The sequence below is a fragment of the Bos taurus genome, chromosome 22 (genome assembly GCF_002263795.3).
Source record: "Bos taurus isolate L1 Dominette 01449 registration number 42190680 breed Hereford chromosome 22, ARS-UCD2.0, whole genome shotgun sequence".
Lineage (NCBI taxonomy): Eukaryota > Metazoa > Chordata > Mammalia > Artiodactyla > Bovidae > Bos > Bos taurus.
In genome coordinates this window covers 49,997,645-50,016,259 of record NC_037349.1, presented here as the reverse complement: position 1 = coordinate 50,016,259, position 18,615 = coordinate 49,997,645, and the positions used below count along the sequence as shown (strand labels likewise).

Below are 18,615 nucleotides of genomic sequence, written 5' to 3'. Positions count from 1 at the left end.
AAACCCACCAGAAGCCTTGCTTTATGAAGGTTTGTGGATATTAACATCTGTACCTTTGGTACCATGACCAGTGTCTGGTCCACAATAGAATCTCAATATTTGGTGAAGTGCCTTCCACAGCATGGAGTGTGTGGTTTCTCTAAGCTCTGGCAGTTGATGTTCTTACCCCCACTACAACCTTAGCCACAGGGTTTGAGTGATGACTGAGTACATATCCATATACCACATCCTTCACAGATTTGTCCCATAGTTACTGTGAGCCTGTCCATCAATCTTGGCAGCCACTGGCTTGTGGGGCAATTACAGATGAGGGCCCATAATAAAGAATCCAAAAGCAGAATTCTTAAATCTTTATTTAGCCATTTCTCTCAGACCCCAGGCCCTGATGACTATCACCCCCACCCCTTTCCCCACAGGAGGCATTCAGCTGAGGCCACAAAATAGTACATACATTCGCACACATCATCAAAAATACCCAAGGGAAGGACCCTGGCTTTGACTGGCAAACAAGGCACAGACACCTGGGCCAGTGCCCACGTTCAGAGAGCCTGGCCCAGGGACATCCTCCTTGGAGGAGGCAGAGGCACTATTGCTGCACCCTTAGCCAGCACTCCCTGACCTGAAGGTGTGTGAGGAGTCAGAGGGTGCTGGAGAGGGAACCCTAGACTCTTCCTTGATGCCTGTCTTATCTTGAACACCCACCCTTGGTTCTGATAGGGCTATCCTGAGACACCCCCCTCCCCCATCCAAGACCCAAATCACACAACCGTTCTGCATAGACAAGGGCCCTCATCCCTGCAAACGACCCTATTCTGTTTGTAGGGTCTCCAAGATTCTCATATCTGAGACACAAATTTAAAGAGACTTGTGTCTCCTCTACCCATGCTGCAAGCCTGGAGCAGCTTCTCAGGGCAACCCTGGCCCACCATGACCCAGTACGTGACAGGCAGAAGGGTGAAGAGCCATGCTCTGCTCCACCCACTGGTGGACACAGGGGGCCAGCTCCTTCGCTGTTCTCTGGGCTCGTTCCCCCAGCAAGAGAGGGCCTCCATGCACACTCATTCCTCAGGCCACAGGGGCCTTTGCACACTCACACGGCACGCCCTTGGCGCTGCCTACTCTCCTCCTTCCACCCCAGGGTACAAGAGGTCACCCCAGGGGGCAGGCGTGCAGGGCTTCCTGGATCTTCTGGCGACAATAGGAGTACTTCTGCAGGATCTGGCGGAGGTGTTCCTCTTCCTCCCGCTGCAGGATGCGCAGAAAGTTGTGTAGCTCAGGCATGCTGAAAGCGTCCCACTGGAGGGGGAGAAGGGAGACACAAGCTACAGCAGGCACTACCAAGCTGGCAGGCTCTCCCGAAAGAAGATGACTTTATCACGATCATGCAGCTAGGATGGTGCTTTCCAGTGTCAGGTTCTTGCCTGAGTGGTCTGTGTTAAGATTCCCAAAAACAATACATAGAGAAGATGGGTCCCACAAAGTAGGGCAGTGATCTTGCAGACAGGCAACCAAACCAATGTTCCTTAGCTACCTGTGGACAGGTCATGCCTCCTTTCTCTGAGTTTAATCTCACTCTGCAGAGGCACTACCTTGGAGCTGGAGAGCTTCCCGGTAAAAAGTTCTAGTGCCTAAAGACGGGCACCTCCGTGTTGTCCTGTGCCTATCTGTGTGGCTCTGACCTGGCCTGAGATCACCACGCCATCAGATGGACTCCTGCATCTCCTGAGGACTTCCCACGACAGGGAAGAGCAGTGCGTCAAGACAGTTCTTCCTGGTTTCCTGAGACGAGCCCTAGACCTTGGCATGAATATCCTGGAAACCTCCAATTTAGCTGCAAGGCTCACACACTTCTGCAGAGGCTTTGCAGGGCTTGTCTGCAGCCCTGTTGCTCCTTCAAGTCTTACGGTAGCTGCAACCCTCCAGTCCCACCCAGTCACACCCAAGAAACTAAGGAGAGCTGTTACTCACATTCACCTCCCCAGAGTCATTCTCCTTCAGCACAAAGCTTAGGGCCTTCTCACTGGGCCCTGCAAGGAGCCGGAGGCGTAGGGGCTGCTCATCATCGGACAGCTTCCGGAGGTACACTGTGGGCCAAGCAGAGGGAAGGGAGGGTTTAACTAGAGCCAGGCACAGCCCCCTCAGCTCCTGCATGCACAGGCACATGTATATATACCCTCACACATGGTGGGATGGGGTGGGAAGCCCACCTTGGCCATGGCGCTCAGCCCGCTCAAAGAGTGCAAACTTGCGAGGGTCATCCACCACCAGGAATTTACGCAACAGGGCCTCGATGACCTCACGTGCCCGCGTGCGTGACAACACATGCAGGTGCTTGACAGCATCCTTGGGCAGGTAGAAGGAGGTGCGGCGTTTCACAGCTGTGCCCCGCCCTGGGCCTCGCCGGGCATCCTGCAGGGAGGGTGGCTTCTTGCTGGAGGGAACTGAGACAGGGCGCACCAGCTTCAGTTGAACCTTGATGAAGCCTGTGTAGGAGCCATCCTTGTTCTAAAGAGGAAAAACCAAACTGTGATTAGGTGCCAGGTGAGATGCAACAGGACTGGACCCTACCAGTCCACTTAGGGCTAGGGTGGGTGTGAATAAATCACTGCTCAGGCCTTCCCAAGAATACCTCAACTCTGACCTTCTGGGCATCAGGCATGTGGCTGGGTTCCTATCTCCAGAACAGGCTGTCAACTCACCAGGCTCATGAACAAGTTGCTGTTGATCTGGCCATTGTACTCCTTGATCTTCTGCTCGATCTCAGCTTGAGAAAGGTCAGGTGTCTCCCACTCCACGGGCTCGTCCTGAAAGATGGGCAGGCATGGAGAGAGGGCCCTCACAGAACCCATTCCTCTGCAATGCATGTCAAAGGCAAGAAGATAAACTCCGGGTGGACCACTCTGTAAAATGGCCTGTGGGCAGCCTTTGGAAACTGACGGACACAGTTCATGGCCTGATGAGAGGAAACCATCACAGCTCCTGGTTCTGCATTCTATGGACACAGCCAAGGCAGAATCACTTGGCTTCTCTGCTGCTGGCCTGGAGCCTCCTCAGCCCTGGGGAAGGTTCTAAGGACACCTTGAAATCAAGGCCAGGATAAGATCAGGGACTCTGAGAAGGAACATCTTGATCTCAGCACCCTAGTTGGGTGGGGTCAAGGTGTATCCTGGAGAAGGCAGTTCACTTTGCCTCTTGGCCTTGACCATGACTCACCGCAGGGGGAGAGGTATAGGGATTGGTGCACACCAGGAGACCAGCCACCAGGGGGCAGGAGGAGAGGGGCAACTGCTACAACCTTAACACTTCTTGGTGGGGGACTTGGGCCAGGCCTACATGTCTCAGACACAGTGAGAAAACCACTATGACATGTCATTTGATCTTGACCCAAGTTGCACAAAAGGCAGCCTCAGGCCAGGCTCCAATCTGCCAGAGGTGGACATGGGCAGCCTTCTAGTAGAGCCTGTCACACAAGTGCCAAACAGGGAAGCTTATGCACCTCCTCCCTGCTGTCTAGAAGGTTTAGCCCAAAGATTTTAGCTCCGCCACTCAGCCCTTCCCCTTGCTCCTCCAGGGACTGGATTCTTGTCAGAAGGGTGGCGTATGGGCCAGGGCTTCAGCCAAACTCCCTTGTCTCATTGCATCAGCCTTACTTCCTGTTGACGTCAGACAGGCCCTAGTAGGAATGGGAGTGTCACAGACTCAGCTGAGATCATCACTGACCAATGCACTGTCCCAGAGAAGTTCCCATCAGAAGGTCTTCTGCAGAATAACCTTAATCTTGTGCTCAGCTTTGAGCCCAGGACAGCCAGACTTCTTCCTGGCTACTGCTTTGGAGCCCCCTAAGCTTAAACCATCTGATGGCTCAGATGGTAAAGAACCTGCCTGCAATGCAAAGAGACCTGGGTTCGATCCCTGGGTGGGGAAGATCCTCTGGAGAAGGAAATGGCTACCCACTCCAGCATTCTTGCCTCGGAAATCCCATGGACAGAGGAGCCTGGAAGGCTACAGCCTAAGGGGTTGCAGAGATTTGGACAGGACTGAGTGACTAACACTTTCACTTTCAAGTTTACACCATCTCATGCGAACAATAGGAAGGACAGATGAGGGGGTAGGGTAGAGTTCACAGCCTTTTAGCAATATGCTCTTCACCTAGTACCTGCAGCTGTTCAGCTGTCAGCAAGCTGTTGACACTGAGGACTGAGGCTCTGGAGAAGCCTATTTGCTTCCCCAAGCTTCCAAAAGTCTCGTAGATAGAAAAGAGCATTGAGAAATGAAAAACTTGAGCAGAAACCTTGTTGTAGACAGCTGGAAATCTTGTAGGACTGGTAAGAACAAATGGTCTGGATCCTGGAAAATGAGGGATGTGGGGGGATAAAATGATGGCCAGAGGGGCTGGGAATAAAGGATGGAGTGTTTGTTCCATCCAAGGAGAGGATTTTGGACAAGGCATGCCCCAGGAGAAAAGACTGTCAGGATGGAAGAGGTGCTAGGGGCAGGAGGAAAGCTGAGCAGAATCCAGTGCCAGGGCAAGAAGGAAGAGAATTCTGTTTACAGAACAGGGTGATCAAAGGGATGCTACTCACTTATTCCCCTTCCTTATGATGGCTCTGAGCTCTAGCCTGGGTCCTCCCTCTTCCCTTCCTGGGTTGTCCAAGAGCTCCAAACTGGGATGCAGTGACCTCAGTTCCAGCCCCTTCCCAGTTCCCTCCAGGTGAACCTCCCTCAAGGACTTGGGACTGGAGGTACTGCACTGTCCTGCCAGGATTCTAGAGGAGAAAGTTTCATTTTCCATTTTCTAAAACTGACTGCTGGAGGAGAATTCCACAAGTTGTCCCAGAGGGACATACAACAGGACCTTGGAATTTCCCTTCTGCTGCACTCTAGCCACTCACCCTCTACTCTGCCACTGTCCAGAGTGACTGATGGTTTTTTTTTTTTTTTCTTAACTTATTTTTAACTGAAGGATAATTGCTTTATAATATCATGTTGGTTTTTGCCATACATCAACATGAGTCAGCCATAGGTATACATATCTTACATACAAGATATGTATGTATCTTGGGACTCCACAGCCTGCTTTTCAACTGGTTAGTGTTTTGTGGTTTTTCTCACCTTTCCACGATGGAAAGTGGCTCAGGCCTGAGTGACACAGGGACAGTCCCAGGGATCCACCCTCAAACCTTGCACCCAGACTCTGGACTGAGCTTTCAAGGTATAGAATTTTCATCTAAATAATCACTCATAATCACCCATAACTCCTTTCTCTTGGCTCATGTAAGGAATTCTGCCCCATTGCTGCCAGGTATACTGAACTTCACTTCATGGTCCCCATCTCTCTTTCCTGCTCTGCCGAGGTGTACCAGCTCTGAGCCTGGAGGTCACACTCATGGTACACAGCACAGAGGTCTCTGATAATGGGGACATCTGGGAGGCTCTCAGAGGCACAGCTGCTCCAGTACCACACTTTATAGTCCTAGATTAGTAACCCCTATCTCTTGATTCCGCTCAGGGCATTTTACAATCTAGCCTTTCCCACCTTTCCTGGGTGAAGTGTTCCTGAATGCTGACAGTCCAAAACAAGGCTTCCTTTCCGGCTATTCCCAGATCCCCTGGTCTGCTCTGATTTTTCTATATATGCTGCCCAAGCGAGTACTCCTGGTCCACTGAAGAGGAGGGTAGACTGAGAATCTTCCACATTCCAGCAGCTGGTGACAGGCCGGGACCGGCAAGAGGTGGGGATCAAGCTAGCTCCATCCAGGAGTGGAGATGGAGGGGCCTGGACCTTCCTTTGCTTCTCTCCGACCTTCCTTTGCCTCTCTCCTAAACACACTTCTCAATTCCCGGCGAGGACTCCTCCCCCTCCACTTCCTCCAGGTCCCCCAGAGAAGGGGTGGGAGCGCCCACACGCGGAAATCGAGGTGGTAATCTAGACTGCACAGTCAGCCTTAGTAAGGGGTAGATAATGCCTGCCGCTGGTCTACCCCAAGCCACTCAGCTGTTTCCCCTGGTTCAACCGGTCTGTGACAGAAACAGCAAGGGCTCGGCACCCAGTACCGATGTGCTGAAAGCCAGATACACGGTTCCGAGGGCTGGCCCCGGTCCGGTTCGAGATCCACGCTGACAGGAGAGCGGAGCGGCCCACAAACTCTCGAGACTGCAACGTACCGTGGAGGGGCGGGATCCCAGCGATCGCCCCCGCCCGCCTCCCTCAACCCCCAGTCCCCACCTGGTCCCGACGCGGCCTGCGCGCCAGCGAGGTACGCGCAGTGAAGTACTGCTCGAGCTCTGAGTCCGAGTCCTCCTGGCTGCAGTAGCCACTGCTTGTCGTGCTGTTCCAAGTCATCTCGAAGGAAGGCGTTCCCGCGTCCGCCTCACCCATCGCCACGCCCGCCAGTCCGCCAGCTCCGGTGCACCGGTAGACTCCCACCACCGCCCCAAGCGCGTGTACGCGTGCGCACCCGTATATGAGTGTGCGTGCGCCGGAACCAGTGTCCGCGCCGCAACCGTTAACACTGAAACGTAGACAGCCAGGATCTAGCTGTCATCTCATTGGAGGAGGGATGTCGAAGGGCGGGGTCACACACGCCTCGCCTCCAAGAATGATCTCAGCCCTCAGTTCAGCGCCGTCTCGCAGGCCCCGCCTCCCAAGGGACACTATGGAGCTTGTGCGCATGTGCACCAGCGTGGCCTCGAGGCCGGATGCAGCTGCGGGAAGGTGCGGAAGTTGTACTTGCGCGTAGTCTGGGCGGCTCCGGGCGGTTAGGGCCGAGTCAGCACCCCCCCGGCACCCCGTGGAGCCCGCGCGCAGAATTAGCCACTCTCTGCCACCGGGAAGTCGGCTATCAAAACGTTTATTGCGCGTAGCGCCGGGCGGCCCTAGGGGACGCCTGCAATGTGGCCCGCTCGTCCACGCATCCCTGCCTTGCCCGTGAGCTCCCCAGTCCCGCGCTCACCACATTCGTGTCCCGCTCCAGCGCCGGTTCCCAGCCCAGGTCCCGGGGCCCGCAGCAGTCTAGGGAGACGAGCGCGCGGCAGCGGTAGTGGCAGGTGAACTTGCAATCTGCAGAGAGGCCTGGCCGTAAGGTGGACGAACCCCAGCACCAGCTCGGAGGAGCGTCCCAGGGACAGAAGCGAAGCCCCGGGATGAAGGCCGTTGCTCGTCGTGTTCTCCATGACTGGCCTTATCTCAGTTCCCGTTAACACCCACTAGCACTCAGATTTTAGAGTCTCCCCCCGTCCCCCCCGCCCCCAGCGCCTGGAAACTGGCAGGGAAAACTTCATGCTGTTAGGGATCCGGGCCTGCTCAACAGTTGGATTTCTAGCGCCTAGGGCAGAACTTCCCCTTCCTCATTATCAGCGTCCCTCCCTCCTCCCATTTACTGGAGGGGGAAACAAACTTTTAACTCAGTGCCGCTTCGTGTCCTTTTTCTCTATTCCCCTTACACTCAAAACTTACCAACACTGGTCTCTTAATTCCTCGCCTTCATCCTCTACCCATTCCAGTCAGTCTTGTTCCCCTCCCTCCAGGAAACTCAGAGACCGCACCGCGGAATGCGGTGGTCCCTTCACCTCTTCAGCATCCTCCGATGCTTGCTTTCCGGATTCCCCGGGGGGCCCTCACTACCGCGGTTTTCCTCCCACCTCACTGTAGCCCTTGCTCAGGGGGCTTCACTTCTGTTTCAGCTTCCAGATCTAATGGTGGGGTGTCCGAGGCCCAGTCCTGATCGCTTTTCTTCTCTGTGTACACTGACCTACCTTACATCCAAGGCTTCCATCTGACCTCCTTGAGATCAAATTCTGTGTGTCAGTATCTTCATTTGGCTGTCCAATAAACATTTCAAGCAGACATGGCCAACATTTAACTCACTTTCCTACTCCTTTTAATTCTTCACTTCTCCTCACCCCTGCCCTTGCCAGAGTTCCTCAACTCAGCAAAAAACAAAAACCAAACCAAACCACCCCAACTCATCCTTGATTCCTCTCTTGTTTCTGCCTCTGACACACACCCAAATTGTCCTGTTTTTCATTCCCATGGCCACTCCATTTCTCCTTGGGAACACTGCTATCTCCCAGTCCTTGTCATGCTTTGTATGCTGCCACAAGTCCCATACTCATCCTAGCTGAATACAGATAAACTCCTGTACTAGATAAGAGAGTCTCCATCACACACAGGCTTGGGACATCTTCCCTAAGTTCCTAAATGGGCCAGAGCAGTGATTCTCAACCCAGGCTACACATTAGAACGACCTGTTTTTAAAAATCGCTGGTACACTCCCAGTGACCTGACTGATTCAACAGATCTGCAGTAAGATCCAAGGGTAGGGGTTTGGAGGGCAATAAAAGCATCCCAAGTGTTTCTAGATGGTGTATGGCCAGTCAGACAGCAACCTCAGCTTGCTGGTGATTTCTGGGAGGGCAGAAGCACCAACTGGTGTGTGGTTGTGTTTCATGTTTTAGCAGCTGGTTGACTGAACCTGCAATAGGTATTTGCTAAAGGCAGACTCAAAACTCCTGCCTGCAGCCCTGTGCCCAAGTTTCTGACTATTTCCAGGCCTTCTCCCATAGGTGGGTAAGTTCCCTTCACCACAGGCATTCTCCTGGGGGACTTGGCAAGTGAATCTTTCCAAAGGGGCAAGTGTAAGAATGTGAGTCCAGAGAATGACATGCACAAGCCTTTCTCAAGAAGGGCCAAGGCAGTGGTTAAACTTGAAAGTAGCACCTTATTTACAGACAAGCGCGTTTGCCTAACTGTCTCAGAAGCAGGTGGAGCTTGGCAAGGTTATAAACTATCAGCCCGCACTCTCTTGTGCTATGGGGCAAAGGTAACGGACCTGGTCCGTGGGGACCGTCCCCCCGACCCCCTCCATCGCAACTTGGCCCTCAGCGACGGGGCTGTCCCTTGGCTGCCCGTTTCGCTCCCGCCAGTTCTTGGGTCCGCTACTCACGCGCGCACTGCAGACCCTTGCGCACGACGCCCCAGATGAAGTCGCCACACAGGTCACACCACGTGTGCGTAGCGGGCCCCGCGGGCTGGAAGCGGTGGCCCCGGCCCGGGACCTGCTGCCTTGCGGCGTTGCGCGCTGTGCCCGGCGCGATGCGCAATGCATTGGCACGCTCGAGCCGGGTGCGCCCCGGGGCGGCGCACCGTTCGGGTGCCAGTTCCCGCAGTTCAATGAGCTCAGGCTCAGCGGACATGGCCCGGTCGGGCCGGGTCTCCGGCCGGTTCTGGGCGCTAGCGAGCGCGGGGCGGGCGGGTCCGCGGGGCGGGCCCCGATTCGGCGCCGCCTCCAGGATTCAGGCAGAGCCGCGGGAGAGCAGAGGACAGCGGCGCAATGGAAACCTGGGCGCCCGCGCTGTGTCGGCCCGCAGGCGGAGTGGGACGGCGGGTGCGGCTGGGGGCTGCTCTCTCAGAGTCCCCGCCCTCCGTTTCCTATCCTCCCTTCATCCAGCGAGCCACTCCCCTCCTCTTAACAACCACGACGACCTCAAGGGGCCACGCGGAAACAGGCGTGTTTGTGGAAGCTAGCTTTACTTTACAGTACTAGAGGAAGAGGGTCCCCACATCCGGCCCTTGTCCCCCCCCCCCGCCCCCGCCCCTCCCACCCAGGCCTCCTGCCCCAGCCTGGGGAGGCTGCACCCCAAGCCTTCCCGCCTGATAGAGCAGGAAGTGGGGAACGCTTAGCTTGGGGGGAGATGGGTCAACAGCTCTTCCCGCCTACTATCCTCACCACCTGGGAGGCTGGGGCACTTGCAGAGGCCAGATTGAGATCCAGAGGTTTTGGGGGGACACTCGAGTGGGTTGTAGGCATGGGTGGTTGGCCCTCAGCAGCTGCAGCCTTCACTTGGCTCTGTCCCCCTGGACTGCCAGGACACAAGCCTTTCCATGCTTCTCCCAGTGCTTGACTTGGCACTCCCTGCAGGCAAATGGGCCGGTGAAGATGCAGTGCTCCAAGGGGTATGGAGTGGAACTTAGGGGTCCAAGGTCCTGGGATGCCCTTACCTGCAGCAATACCACTCATTCTGGCACCGGGAGCAACGCTTGGAGGCCTCTGCACTGCAGTAGGCACAGCGGGGCCGCTCTGGAGCCACTGCCTCGAGCACATCCAGTCTGTAGGTCTCAGCCCACCTGGAAAATGGGTCCGGAAGGACTTGCTGGACCTGTGGGTGGGGGGACAGGAGCAACCCCACCCACATCCACGCTGCTACCTCCCTTATCCCTCTTCTGCTGGCTTAGGAGGCCTCACCTTCGTGCCTGCAGCCTCAGGTCCTGCTCCGAGGGGCTGAATACATGCCGCAGCTGATGCTTGGCGATAGCCTGCCATTTGCCTTTGTTCTCTCGCTCTAGCCGCTCCCAGATTTCTGGGATCTGGGGAAGAGAAGCAGAGAGTGGCAGGGAGGAGGAGCTGGTCAAGTGAGCAGTGGTCCTGACCAACTAACTTCCAAGAGCCTACCTGTTCCAACACCAGGTCCTTCTTAGGGGGCTGGGCTTCAGTCAGGGCCAGGTGAGCGAGGAAACCCTGCAGGTCTGCCAGGTTGGGCAGCTGGTCGAGCAGTGTGTCTGTGAGGAAGGCCCGAAGCTGCAAGGGTGTCCAGGGGAGGCCAGTGTGAGGCGGTGCTGACCAGAGGGTTGGGGAACAGGGAGGGCCTGGGCTGGGCTGGACTGGGCTGAGGGTGCCAGTGGGACCCAGGTCCCACTAGTTGCTGTTATCACCTGAGGCCCAAGGTGTGGAGAGAGGGCTGCGGCTGAGGTAGGCGGGCAAAAATAAACATCAAGGGTGACCCACAGCAGGGCAGGGGCTGTGGACACTCATGTAGGAGTTTCCTACCTTGAGTAGCTGTCCTTTGGCAAAGCTTGTGAGGCAGTAGCGGGCCCGGGCCTCAGGGCTTAACAGCAGGTTGTATAGGGCGATCCACACCTGCCCATCCAACTTGCTCAGTTTTTGCTGCTCTGAGGGGGTCACTGTCTGCCAACGGCCGCTCTCAAATTGCTGCAGCTTGCCTGGAAAGAGGAACCAACATACGGGGTGAAGGCATTGCGTGTGCTTTGAATGATCCAGCTGCGTGGGCCATAGCACACACCCACGCTGGGGTGGGGCTCACTTCAGAGCAGCGTGACTCCTCAATAGTGGACACACAGGCCTTGCCTGCAACAGAGTCCAGGTCTAGGCCCACTGTGGGGGAAACATCCTGGTATTTTCTTTGGGCAAGGGGGCAAAGTTTATCTGGCTGCAAGTGGCCCACCCCATCAATCCTGGAAGATGTCCTGGAAGCAGTGAACTGGGGCTTAGGCGGGTGGAGGAGGACCTTACCTCCTTCCCGTCGGCTCCAGGGACTGTGCTCCAGTAATTCCACCAGGAGACAGGGCAGGTTGTGGGTGCTGAGCATGCGGCTCAAGGTGCTCAGGGAAAGGCTAGGATGGGGATGGGGAGGTGAGTGGAGGTGACAGGCCCAGGCTCCCAGCCCTCCACTGCAGGCCCCAGGCCTGACTGGGTTGCCCACCTGTCCACACAGTCTGTGATGTAGCGAAGCACTGAGAGGGCCTTCAGCGCAATCTCAAATTCCATCAGCTCTGCCTGCTTCTGCAGCTCCTGGGGTGGGGGGTAGGGTGGGGCACATGGTGTTCAAGCTAGGGGGGACTGGGGTCTAGCCCTTGCCAGCCCCAGGGCACCTCAGCCCACCTGCATGGGGCTGCTGTACTGGGACTCCTCCTCAGGAGGGGCACCACGGCCACTCTGGGCCACCAGGAGAGTCAGTTTGCGGTGGCAGTAGTCCACCAGGTCCAAGACAGTGTCCTCCGCTGACTCGCACACCTCCTGAAGGGCAGGGAGGGGGAAACGTCCTGGCTCTGATGCTCTGGCCACACAGACACAACCCCCCTCGCCGCCAGACTCTCGCCGAGGGCAGTAGCCAATGGGCAAGGTGGCTGCCTCACCTTGTGGAAGAACACTGTCTCCAGGAGGTTGATGATGGAGGCCTCGTGGTGTAACTGTCACATAAAGAGGATAGGGCCCAGAGCTGCTGAGAGCGGGATACGGGCTACCAGCCACCCTCTCTAGTCCAGGGCTGTCTGAAGGGGCGGGCAGGGCTATGCACCGACGGCCCAGCTCACCACCATGTAGATGGGAAACGTGTTCTGGGGCTTGAAGTCCTCCAGCTTGCACAGCACAGGGAACACCTTCTGCTTCCACATCTCCACTGCAATCAGCTCTTCCACCAGCGTCGGGATCTTTGAGGGGGAGGGCAGAGGACAAGGGGTGAGAAGGGCCTGTCTTGGCCTGCCAACAGGTCAGCCCAGTTCAGCCCTCCTCAAATTCCCGTGGACCCCTAGGCTCTCCTATGCCCCATGAATTCCTTCTCAAACCTCTCTCCTGCACCTTGAACCTTCATTCCCAGCTGCCTCCAACACCTCTGGGAGGGTCTCCATCCCCCAGGCTTCATATGGATTGGTCCTTGCCTTGTCCCCAGGCTGCCATGCTCCCCCTCTGCAGTTGAGCCCTTGCCCCATATCCCCCATCCAAGTGCACCCTCAGGCCAGCCTTCTGCTCATGCCTCCTGCTCATGCCTTCTCTTGTCCTTGTTCTCTCATCTTCAGAGGCTTTTGTGTGCCTTGGCCTCACTCTTTTCTGAGGTCCTTCTATAGTGCCCTATTCCTACCCCACCCCACCAGTAGGGGGCTCCACTTTTTCCTTGCAGAGGAACCCTTTTGTCAGTGATGATTCAGGTCATCTACTGGTGCCACCTCCTGGCTCACATTCCAGTCAAGCCAACTCCTGGTTTCTAACTCCCTCTCTCTCTCTCCTGTTGGGGAGGTTGTCCCCTTCTATGCCAAAGTTCTGCCCCACTTCACTGGGGGCCCCTCTCTAGCCTGACAGGCTATTCAGGAATGCCTTTAGAACTTGGGCCCTCACCCTACAGCCTAGGCTGTTCTAGGATCCAGGACTACAGCCTAGGCTGTTCTAGGATCCAGGACTATCTCCCTAATCAGCTTGCACCCTGCTCCCCACCAGGCATGCCAGGGTCCTACACACTCTTCTTTCTCCTTTGGGGAGGGCCGAGGTGCCCATCAGAGGGAAGTGTAGGCACCCAGTTTCTGAGAGGGTAGATGGGTGGTGGGGTGTGGGGTGGTAAAAAGGCAGGAACCCTGCCTGTGACTCCAGCGTACCTTCCCATGGGTGACCAGCAGCTCCTGGATGGGCTCTCCCTGGCTGGCCGTGGCATCGAGGATGGCCTGCATGTTCAGTTTCTCCAGGTTCTCATGCTGCTGGTTCCACCTGCCCCGGGTTGTGTGTGCATGTGGGTGCACATATGTGCAGTAGGATTGGGGGTCAGGGCTGGGTGCTATTGAAGCCTAACCCTATTCTGAGGGGTCCAAGGTGGCTCAGGACCATATAACCCTATCTCAGAGAGGTTTACCTCCCCAACTTAAGGGCCCCTCCACGCTGGGCAAACCCTCTCCTCAGAGGACTCTGGCCCACACTCCCCCAACTCAAGGACTCTGACCCCATGACGCCGCCTGACCCTGTATTCAGCGGCCTCACCCTCTGGAGCCCATATCGCGCAGCTGGAAGCTGCGCAGTCCCCGTACTAGCACATCAGCCTCGCCCGGCAGCAGCAGCTCCAGGTCGCCCATGTCTCCGCAACGGACCGAGAGCGTGAAGGTGGGGTCTGGCTCTCCACGGGCAGCAGCTGGCTCTGGGGTGGCGATGCCGACACGCTCGGGGACCACGGTCTCCCGCGGGGCCGAAGTCTGGGACCCTACAGTTGCGGAGCTGTTGCTGCGCGTGAGTCCTCGCCACCATGGAAACGGTAAGCTCGGCGCCTGCGCAGTGCTACCTGGGCCCCGCCCCTGCTGGGTCCTCACCCGCCAGCGTCTTGCTTGCCAGTCAGGCTGCGGGCAGCAACTCTTTTTGGACTCCTAGAGCTTTCTCCCTCACAAACGGCTGCAGCTCGAGGGTTCCAGACTCCTGCAGCTTAGGCTCCCTCCTCAGATGGATGTCAAGTCGGCCCGCCCCCCACCAGCTCTTCCAGTAGCGACTCTCTTTCCGCCCACATTTGATGCTCCTCTCTCTGGCCTCCTTGCTCCAGCATTTCTGGCGTCCAGCTCCACCTCGTTGGCTCTATCCCCAAAATACTGCGCAGGGCTCACAACTTCTCTCCTTCCTAGTCCGGGCTGCCATCACCTCTCATGTTACTGTTACTGGTGGAAATGGTTCCACCCTTGACCTTCCTGAGCTTTCCTCTGCCTTATAGCATGTGGGATCTTATTTCCTGGACCAGGGATCGAACCCCAGCCCTTGGCAGTTTAAGAGCTTGAAATCCTAAACACTGGACCTCCAGGGAATTCCCACCAGGAGTCTTTTAAAGGTGTATATGAGGGACTTCGATAGTTCAGTGATTAAGACTCCACGATTCCAATGCAAGGAGTGTGGATTTGATAACTGGTTGGGGAATTAAGATCCCACATGCAGCGTGGCTAGAAAAAAAAAAAAATTGTACATGAGACATTCCTTCCTCACTTGACAGTGGATCTGGCTGCCTCTGGCCCTCAAAACATTGAATACTATGGTAGCTCAGATGGTAAGGAATCTGCCTGAAGTGCAGGAGACCCAGGTTCAATCCTTGGGTCAGAAAGATCCCCTGGAGAAGAAAATGGCTCCAGTATTCTTGCCTGGAGAATTCCCCCAACAGAGCAGCCTGGTGGGCTACATGCATGGGGTCACGAAAGAGTCGGACACCACTGAGTGACAAATAGACGTCAGAGAGATTTTGGATGTCCAAAGCAGCTTATCCATAGCTCTGCAGAGATCAGGCTTTTGCCTCCTGTCCTACCTCCCGACTTTGTTTCTTGCCCCGCTCCCCCTTGCCCTCTATGTTCCAGTCCCATGGGCTTCCCTTGGCTTCCTCACATATCCCAAAGCAGATTTTGATTCAGGGCTTTTGCACCTGTTACCTCTGCCTGGTGTATTCTTCCTTCTTCAGGGTTTGGTTTACACTAGTTCAGCTAGGCCTTCCTTGCCCACCTAATACAGAGCAGTCTCAGCTCCTATCCCAATTCACTTTTCATCTCAGCTTTCTGATTGTTTCTTTCTGGCTGATTATTTCAGTTTATAATTAGTGGGCACTTTTACATGCCCATTGTCGGTTCTGCCCACCAGATGGCGCTCCAGGATGCCAGGACTAGGGGTATTTCATTCACTACTCCTCTCTGGTGGCTGGCTCAGAGGTAGTCTTCAATAAACGTAGGTTGAAACGGATGACTTTATTTACAGAAATGAGGGTCAACCTTAGGACAGTATGGACTAGTTTTCTGGTCTAGTCCTCATGCATCAGGCAGGGCTTAGCAGAAGAGAGTAGCCATAGCTGCGTGCCTTGTCCAACCGCCACCAGCCTCACTTCCAGCAGATGATGATGTTGGGGTCGTTTTCCAGCCGTTCATCCAGCTCTTGGTAGCTCATGCCTGTATGGTGTGGTGGAGGTGAGGTCAGGAGCCTTGAGGGGGTTGGCCACGCTGCCCTGACCCCACCTCAGCGGTCCTGCCTGCTTCTACCTGTCTTGCAACAGATCTCATCGTAGCTGTGGCAGCCTGTGTATAGCCTGGCAGGGTGGCTCCGCTCATCCCGAGACACCCGCACAGGATACTTCTGTAGTCGCCGGATGAGGTTCTTCATAAGCCCAAACTGGATCAGCTTCCTGGGATGAGTGTCAAGGAAGAAAGAGGTGATGCTCTGGGCGAGGCTTCCTTCTAGCCAGGCCAGTCTCCCCTCCGGTTTTGTTTCCATGACCAGACTGGTCTCCAAAACCCACCACCTCCAGGAAGCCTTCCTGGATTAGCAGTGCCATGTGATTCTGCTCACTAGGTGTCTCCTGCTTTCTCTCTGACCCAGAGTTCCAGAGAGACACAGAGAATGTACCTCCCCTCAGGCAAACCTCTCATGCTTCAAGGGGCCCCCCCTCTGACCGTTCATCAACATGCTGCAGCTGTTGGGGGTGGCGGCCAATGAGATCTCTCACAGTAGTTCCAGGGCTCAGGCTGCAGTACAACTGGAATACATCCCGGAGACTGGCCCTCTTGTGCCCTGCAGGCATCAAGGGTCAGCTCTCCAGGTGGCCCTGCCCTCCCGGAGATGGCCTCCCCCAGAGCCTGACAATACCTTCCTTGGTCACATAGGATAGACACGCCTCCTGCAGGGACTTGTCGTCCACCAGGTCCTGGACTTTAGGTGTCGGGCAGTACACATTGGAGTACTGGAGGGTAGTAGGCGGCACAGGGGCTTGAGTAAGGGGCTTGGAAGTCTGACACAGCCCCAGTTGGGCCCAGTCACATGATCCAGTCTCCACTTATTCAGACCCCAGACTCACCTACCTGGAGGATGGACACCAGTGTCACAACGCCATAGTACCTGGGGGAAACAGTAGTGCTCAGCTTCTGAGGGCCATGCCTTCCCAGCGCCTACACTCAGGGTCCCTGGGCTCCTCCTGACAGGTAAACCTGTCCCGGGTGTCACTGTTCCCCACTCACAGCAGGTTCTGGATGGCAATGCGCACCAAGTTGAGCTCCACGTCTGCCTCGGCTGAGATCTTCTGGACGTGGCGGAAACCGTCAATGTAGGGCAGGATCTGGGCAGGGAAGAACAGGTTCAGTAGAAGTGGGATGAGGCCAGGGCTGAGGCCAGCCACAGGTCATGATGGCCGGGGTGGTGAGCACACCTGCTGTGTGGTGAGGTCCCACTGTGAGTTGAAGAAATCCTCCTTGTCTTTGGTAAAGACAGGCACATCATACTCCTGGGCCACAGGGGGGTCAGGCCTCTGCTCAATCACCTTCAAGTGGATGGTGTTGGATTCATCTGCAGGGGATCCCACCCATATCCTCAGTGCCAACTCTTCCAAGAGGCCCTCAATTACCAGGCAGTCCTCCCAGCCACCCTTGAGGCAGACAGGTGGCTCCGGGTAGGATCAATCTCCTCCTTTTATGGAGCAAGAGACTGAGGTCCATTCAGGGGAAGAAACATGTTCAGGGAGCAGAGCCAGAGAACTCTACTGGCCTCCCCCTCCCCAACCCCATCATCCACTGGACCCTGGACATCGTCAGCCAAGCTCATGGCTATTTCCTAGCCGCCAATTTGTCTTGTCCTTGACTGGGCCCACCTTCCTCTACCACTTTCCCATCCCTCCTCGACCCCTCTGCTGTCCTTGTAGAGGCCAGGCCATACCGATGGGCAGAGTGCACCGGCCTGAGGCATTTAACTCCTCCAGCAGGATGGTCATGATGGGCACCAACTTCTGCTTGCTCTCCTCCGTGGACACGAAGCTGCTCTCTAGCTGGATGGGGCATGGACAGCATGGTTGGCACACCCCAGGACCCTTGGCTGGCACCCTCCCTCACAGGTTCCCAGGTCTGGAGGGCTTTGGAGACACGCGAACACCTTCCCTAATTCTGCCTGCCCATCCATGCAAGCCCATTGTGTGCAGACCTCCAGTGTGGTCAGGTAGCCAGCCAGCTTTTTGACGATGGGCTCAAGGGCACAGGTCTTGGCTTGGGCGTCACACACAAAGCCTAAGTTGAACAGCAGGGCATTGCGGCTATACTTCTTGTGCTCGATGCACACGGGGCAGCCTATCAGTTTCTTCTCCATGGCTGTGCTGGACGAGGGGAACAGGTAGGAACAAAATCAATCTCCTCCTGTCCCCAGGTCTGTCCACGCCTCCTTGGGAGCCCTGCCCACTCCCCAGCTAGGGGCTCACACAGTGATGAGCTTGTTCTGCAGCTCTGGCTTGGTGATGATGTACACCTGGACGGTGTCAAACAGCTCCCGGGAGATGAAGTCCTCAGGGACCTGTGGAAGGGAGTGACAAGAAACCCCTTAGAGGACCTAGTACAGAGACTAGGCAGAGTACACAGGGTGACCTTCAAGACCTAAGCTCTCTTCTCCAGGGTTTCTCCTCTCTCCCATCCACCCAGGCCTACTCCAACTTTGTTTCCACACACACATTATGTTTTCACCTACCTCCTGGCTTCTGCATATGCTGTTCCCTCCACCTGGCACACTCCTCCCACACCTAAATTTCTATGCATGCAGGGACACTAGTGGATCACCACTCACACCTCTCATAGGACCTGGCACCTCCCTTGGGCCCACACAGCCCCATTTTCCACAATCACTGCCTATGTGATGTTTGTTTGCTTTGCCACACCGGGAGCTCGGGACTGGGTTTGAATATACTTGTGGTTCACGATTCCCCGCGAACGAGGGAGCGGCGTGCCTGCGTGCAACACGGGGCACGGGGTTCCATCGCTTCCAGTCAACTGACTGAACTCCCCGGAGCGTCCCTCTATCCCCCATTGTCCCGCGAGCCCGGATAGCACCTGATAGGTGATCTTGGGTCCCAGCGTAGGGTGAAACTCGCTGAAGAATATGCATTCGATGCGGCAGCTGCTGCCCATGGCGCTAGTGGGGCCGGGGTCTGTAGCTGGGGCCTCTATTCCTGGGAGCACCTGTCAGAAACAGACCAGAGGCTTGGGCCGCCAGGTCAGACACGCCTGCGCGCTGGTAACACCCGCGAAGCCATCTGCTCAACAGCGCCTGCGCAGCGCAACTCAGCCGTGTGGCTGCGGAG

At 56.1% G+C, this 18,615-nt stretch overlaps 3 protein-coding genes across 4 annotated transcripts; all 3 read right to left on the bottom strand.

Moving 5' to 3' along the window:
- Nucleotides 1-335: 335 nt before the first annotated feature.
- On the bottom strand, nt 336-9,227 carry RASSF1 (Ras association domain family member 1). Of its 2 annotated transcripts, XM_005222768.4 has the most exons (6): nt 8,946-9,227; nt 6,954-7,060; nt 2,700-2,804; nt 2,208-2,505; nt 1,969-2,084; nt 336-1,296 (listed from the first exon to the last, which is right to left on the bottom strand). In XM_005222768.4, exons 1-6 carry the CDS (start codon nt 9,193-9,195, stop codon nt 1,150-1,152), a joined length of 1,023 nt encoding a protein of 340 aa, XP_005222825.1. In that variant the 5' UTR covers nt 9,196-9,227; the 3' UTR covers nt 336-1,149. The 2 variants fall into 2 exon arrangements, with proteins under 2 accessions (XP_005222825.1, NP_001068910.1); NM_001075442.1 differs by lacking the exons at nt 6,954-7,060; nt 8,946-9,227 and adding an exon at nt 6,227-6,443.
- Nucleotides 9,228-9,510: 283 nt separating this feature from the next.
- ZMYND10 (zinc finger MYND-type containing 10) lies at nt 9,511-13,782 on the bottom strand. Its single transcript, NM_001434968.1, has 12 exons — nt 13,539-13,782; nt 13,163-13,271; nt 12,110-12,226; nt 11,933-11,986; nt 11,679-11,813; nt 11,500-11,588; nt 11,310-11,410; nt 10,827-10,999; nt 10,452-10,577; nt 10,245-10,366; nt 10,001-10,126; nt 9,511-9,914 (listed from the first exon to the last, which is right to left on the bottom strand). The coding sequence occupies exons 1-12, from the start codon at nt 13,628-13,630 to the stop codon at nt 9,839-9,841; spliced, it is 1,320 nt and encodes a 439-aa protein (NP_001421897.1). The 5' UTR covers nt 13,631-13,782; the 3' UTR covers nt 9,511-9,838.
- A 1,459-nt stretch (nt 13,783-15,241) lies between these two features.
- On the bottom strand, nt 15,242-18,526 carry NPRL2 (NPR2 like, GATOR1 complex subunit). Its single transcript, NM_001015547.1, is given in 11 exon segments — nt 15,242-15,457; nt 15,548-15,690; nt 15,959-16,076; nt 16,152-16,245; nt 16,364-16,400; nt 16,520-16,617; nt 16,708-16,844; nt 17,211-17,319; nt 17,472-17,640; nt 17,743-17,834; nt 18,365-18,526. Coding segments are annotated over 11 exon segments (1,143 nt in total). The 5' UTR covers nt 18,443-18,526; the 3' UTR covers nt 15,242-15,389.
- Between the last annotated feature and the right edge of the window lie 89 nt (nt 18,527-18,615).

Excerpts from the sequence above, each read along its gene's own strand:
- RASSF1 (XM_005222768.4), bottom strand. The coding sequence starts at position 9,195 with ATGTCCGCTGAGCCTGAGCTCATTGAACTGCGGGAACTGGCACCCGAA. Across the intron at positions 2,805-6,953 it reads TGGAGCGGGACACGAATGTG|GACGAGCCCGTGGAGTGGGA; the intron begins GTGAGCGCGGGA and ends CCCATCTTTCAG. Across the intron at positions 1,297-1,968 it reads ATGACTCTGGGGAGGTGAAT|TGGGACGCTTTCAGCATGCC; the intron begins GTGAGTAACAGC and ends CTCCCCCTCCAG.
- ZMYND10 (NM_001434968.1), bottom strand. The coding sequence starts at position 13,630 with ATGGGCGACCTGGAGCTGCTGCTGCCGGGCGAGGCTGATGTGCTAGTA. Across the intron at positions 11,814-11,932 it reads AGACAGTGTTCTTCCACAAG|GAGGTGTGCGAGTCAGCGGA; the intron begins GTGAGGCAGCCA and ends CCTGCCCTTCAG. Across the intron at positions 11,000-11,309 it reads CTGGAGCCGACGGGAAGGAG|GCAAGCTGCAGCAATTTGAG; the intron begins GTAAGGTCCTCC and ends TCCTCTTTCCAG.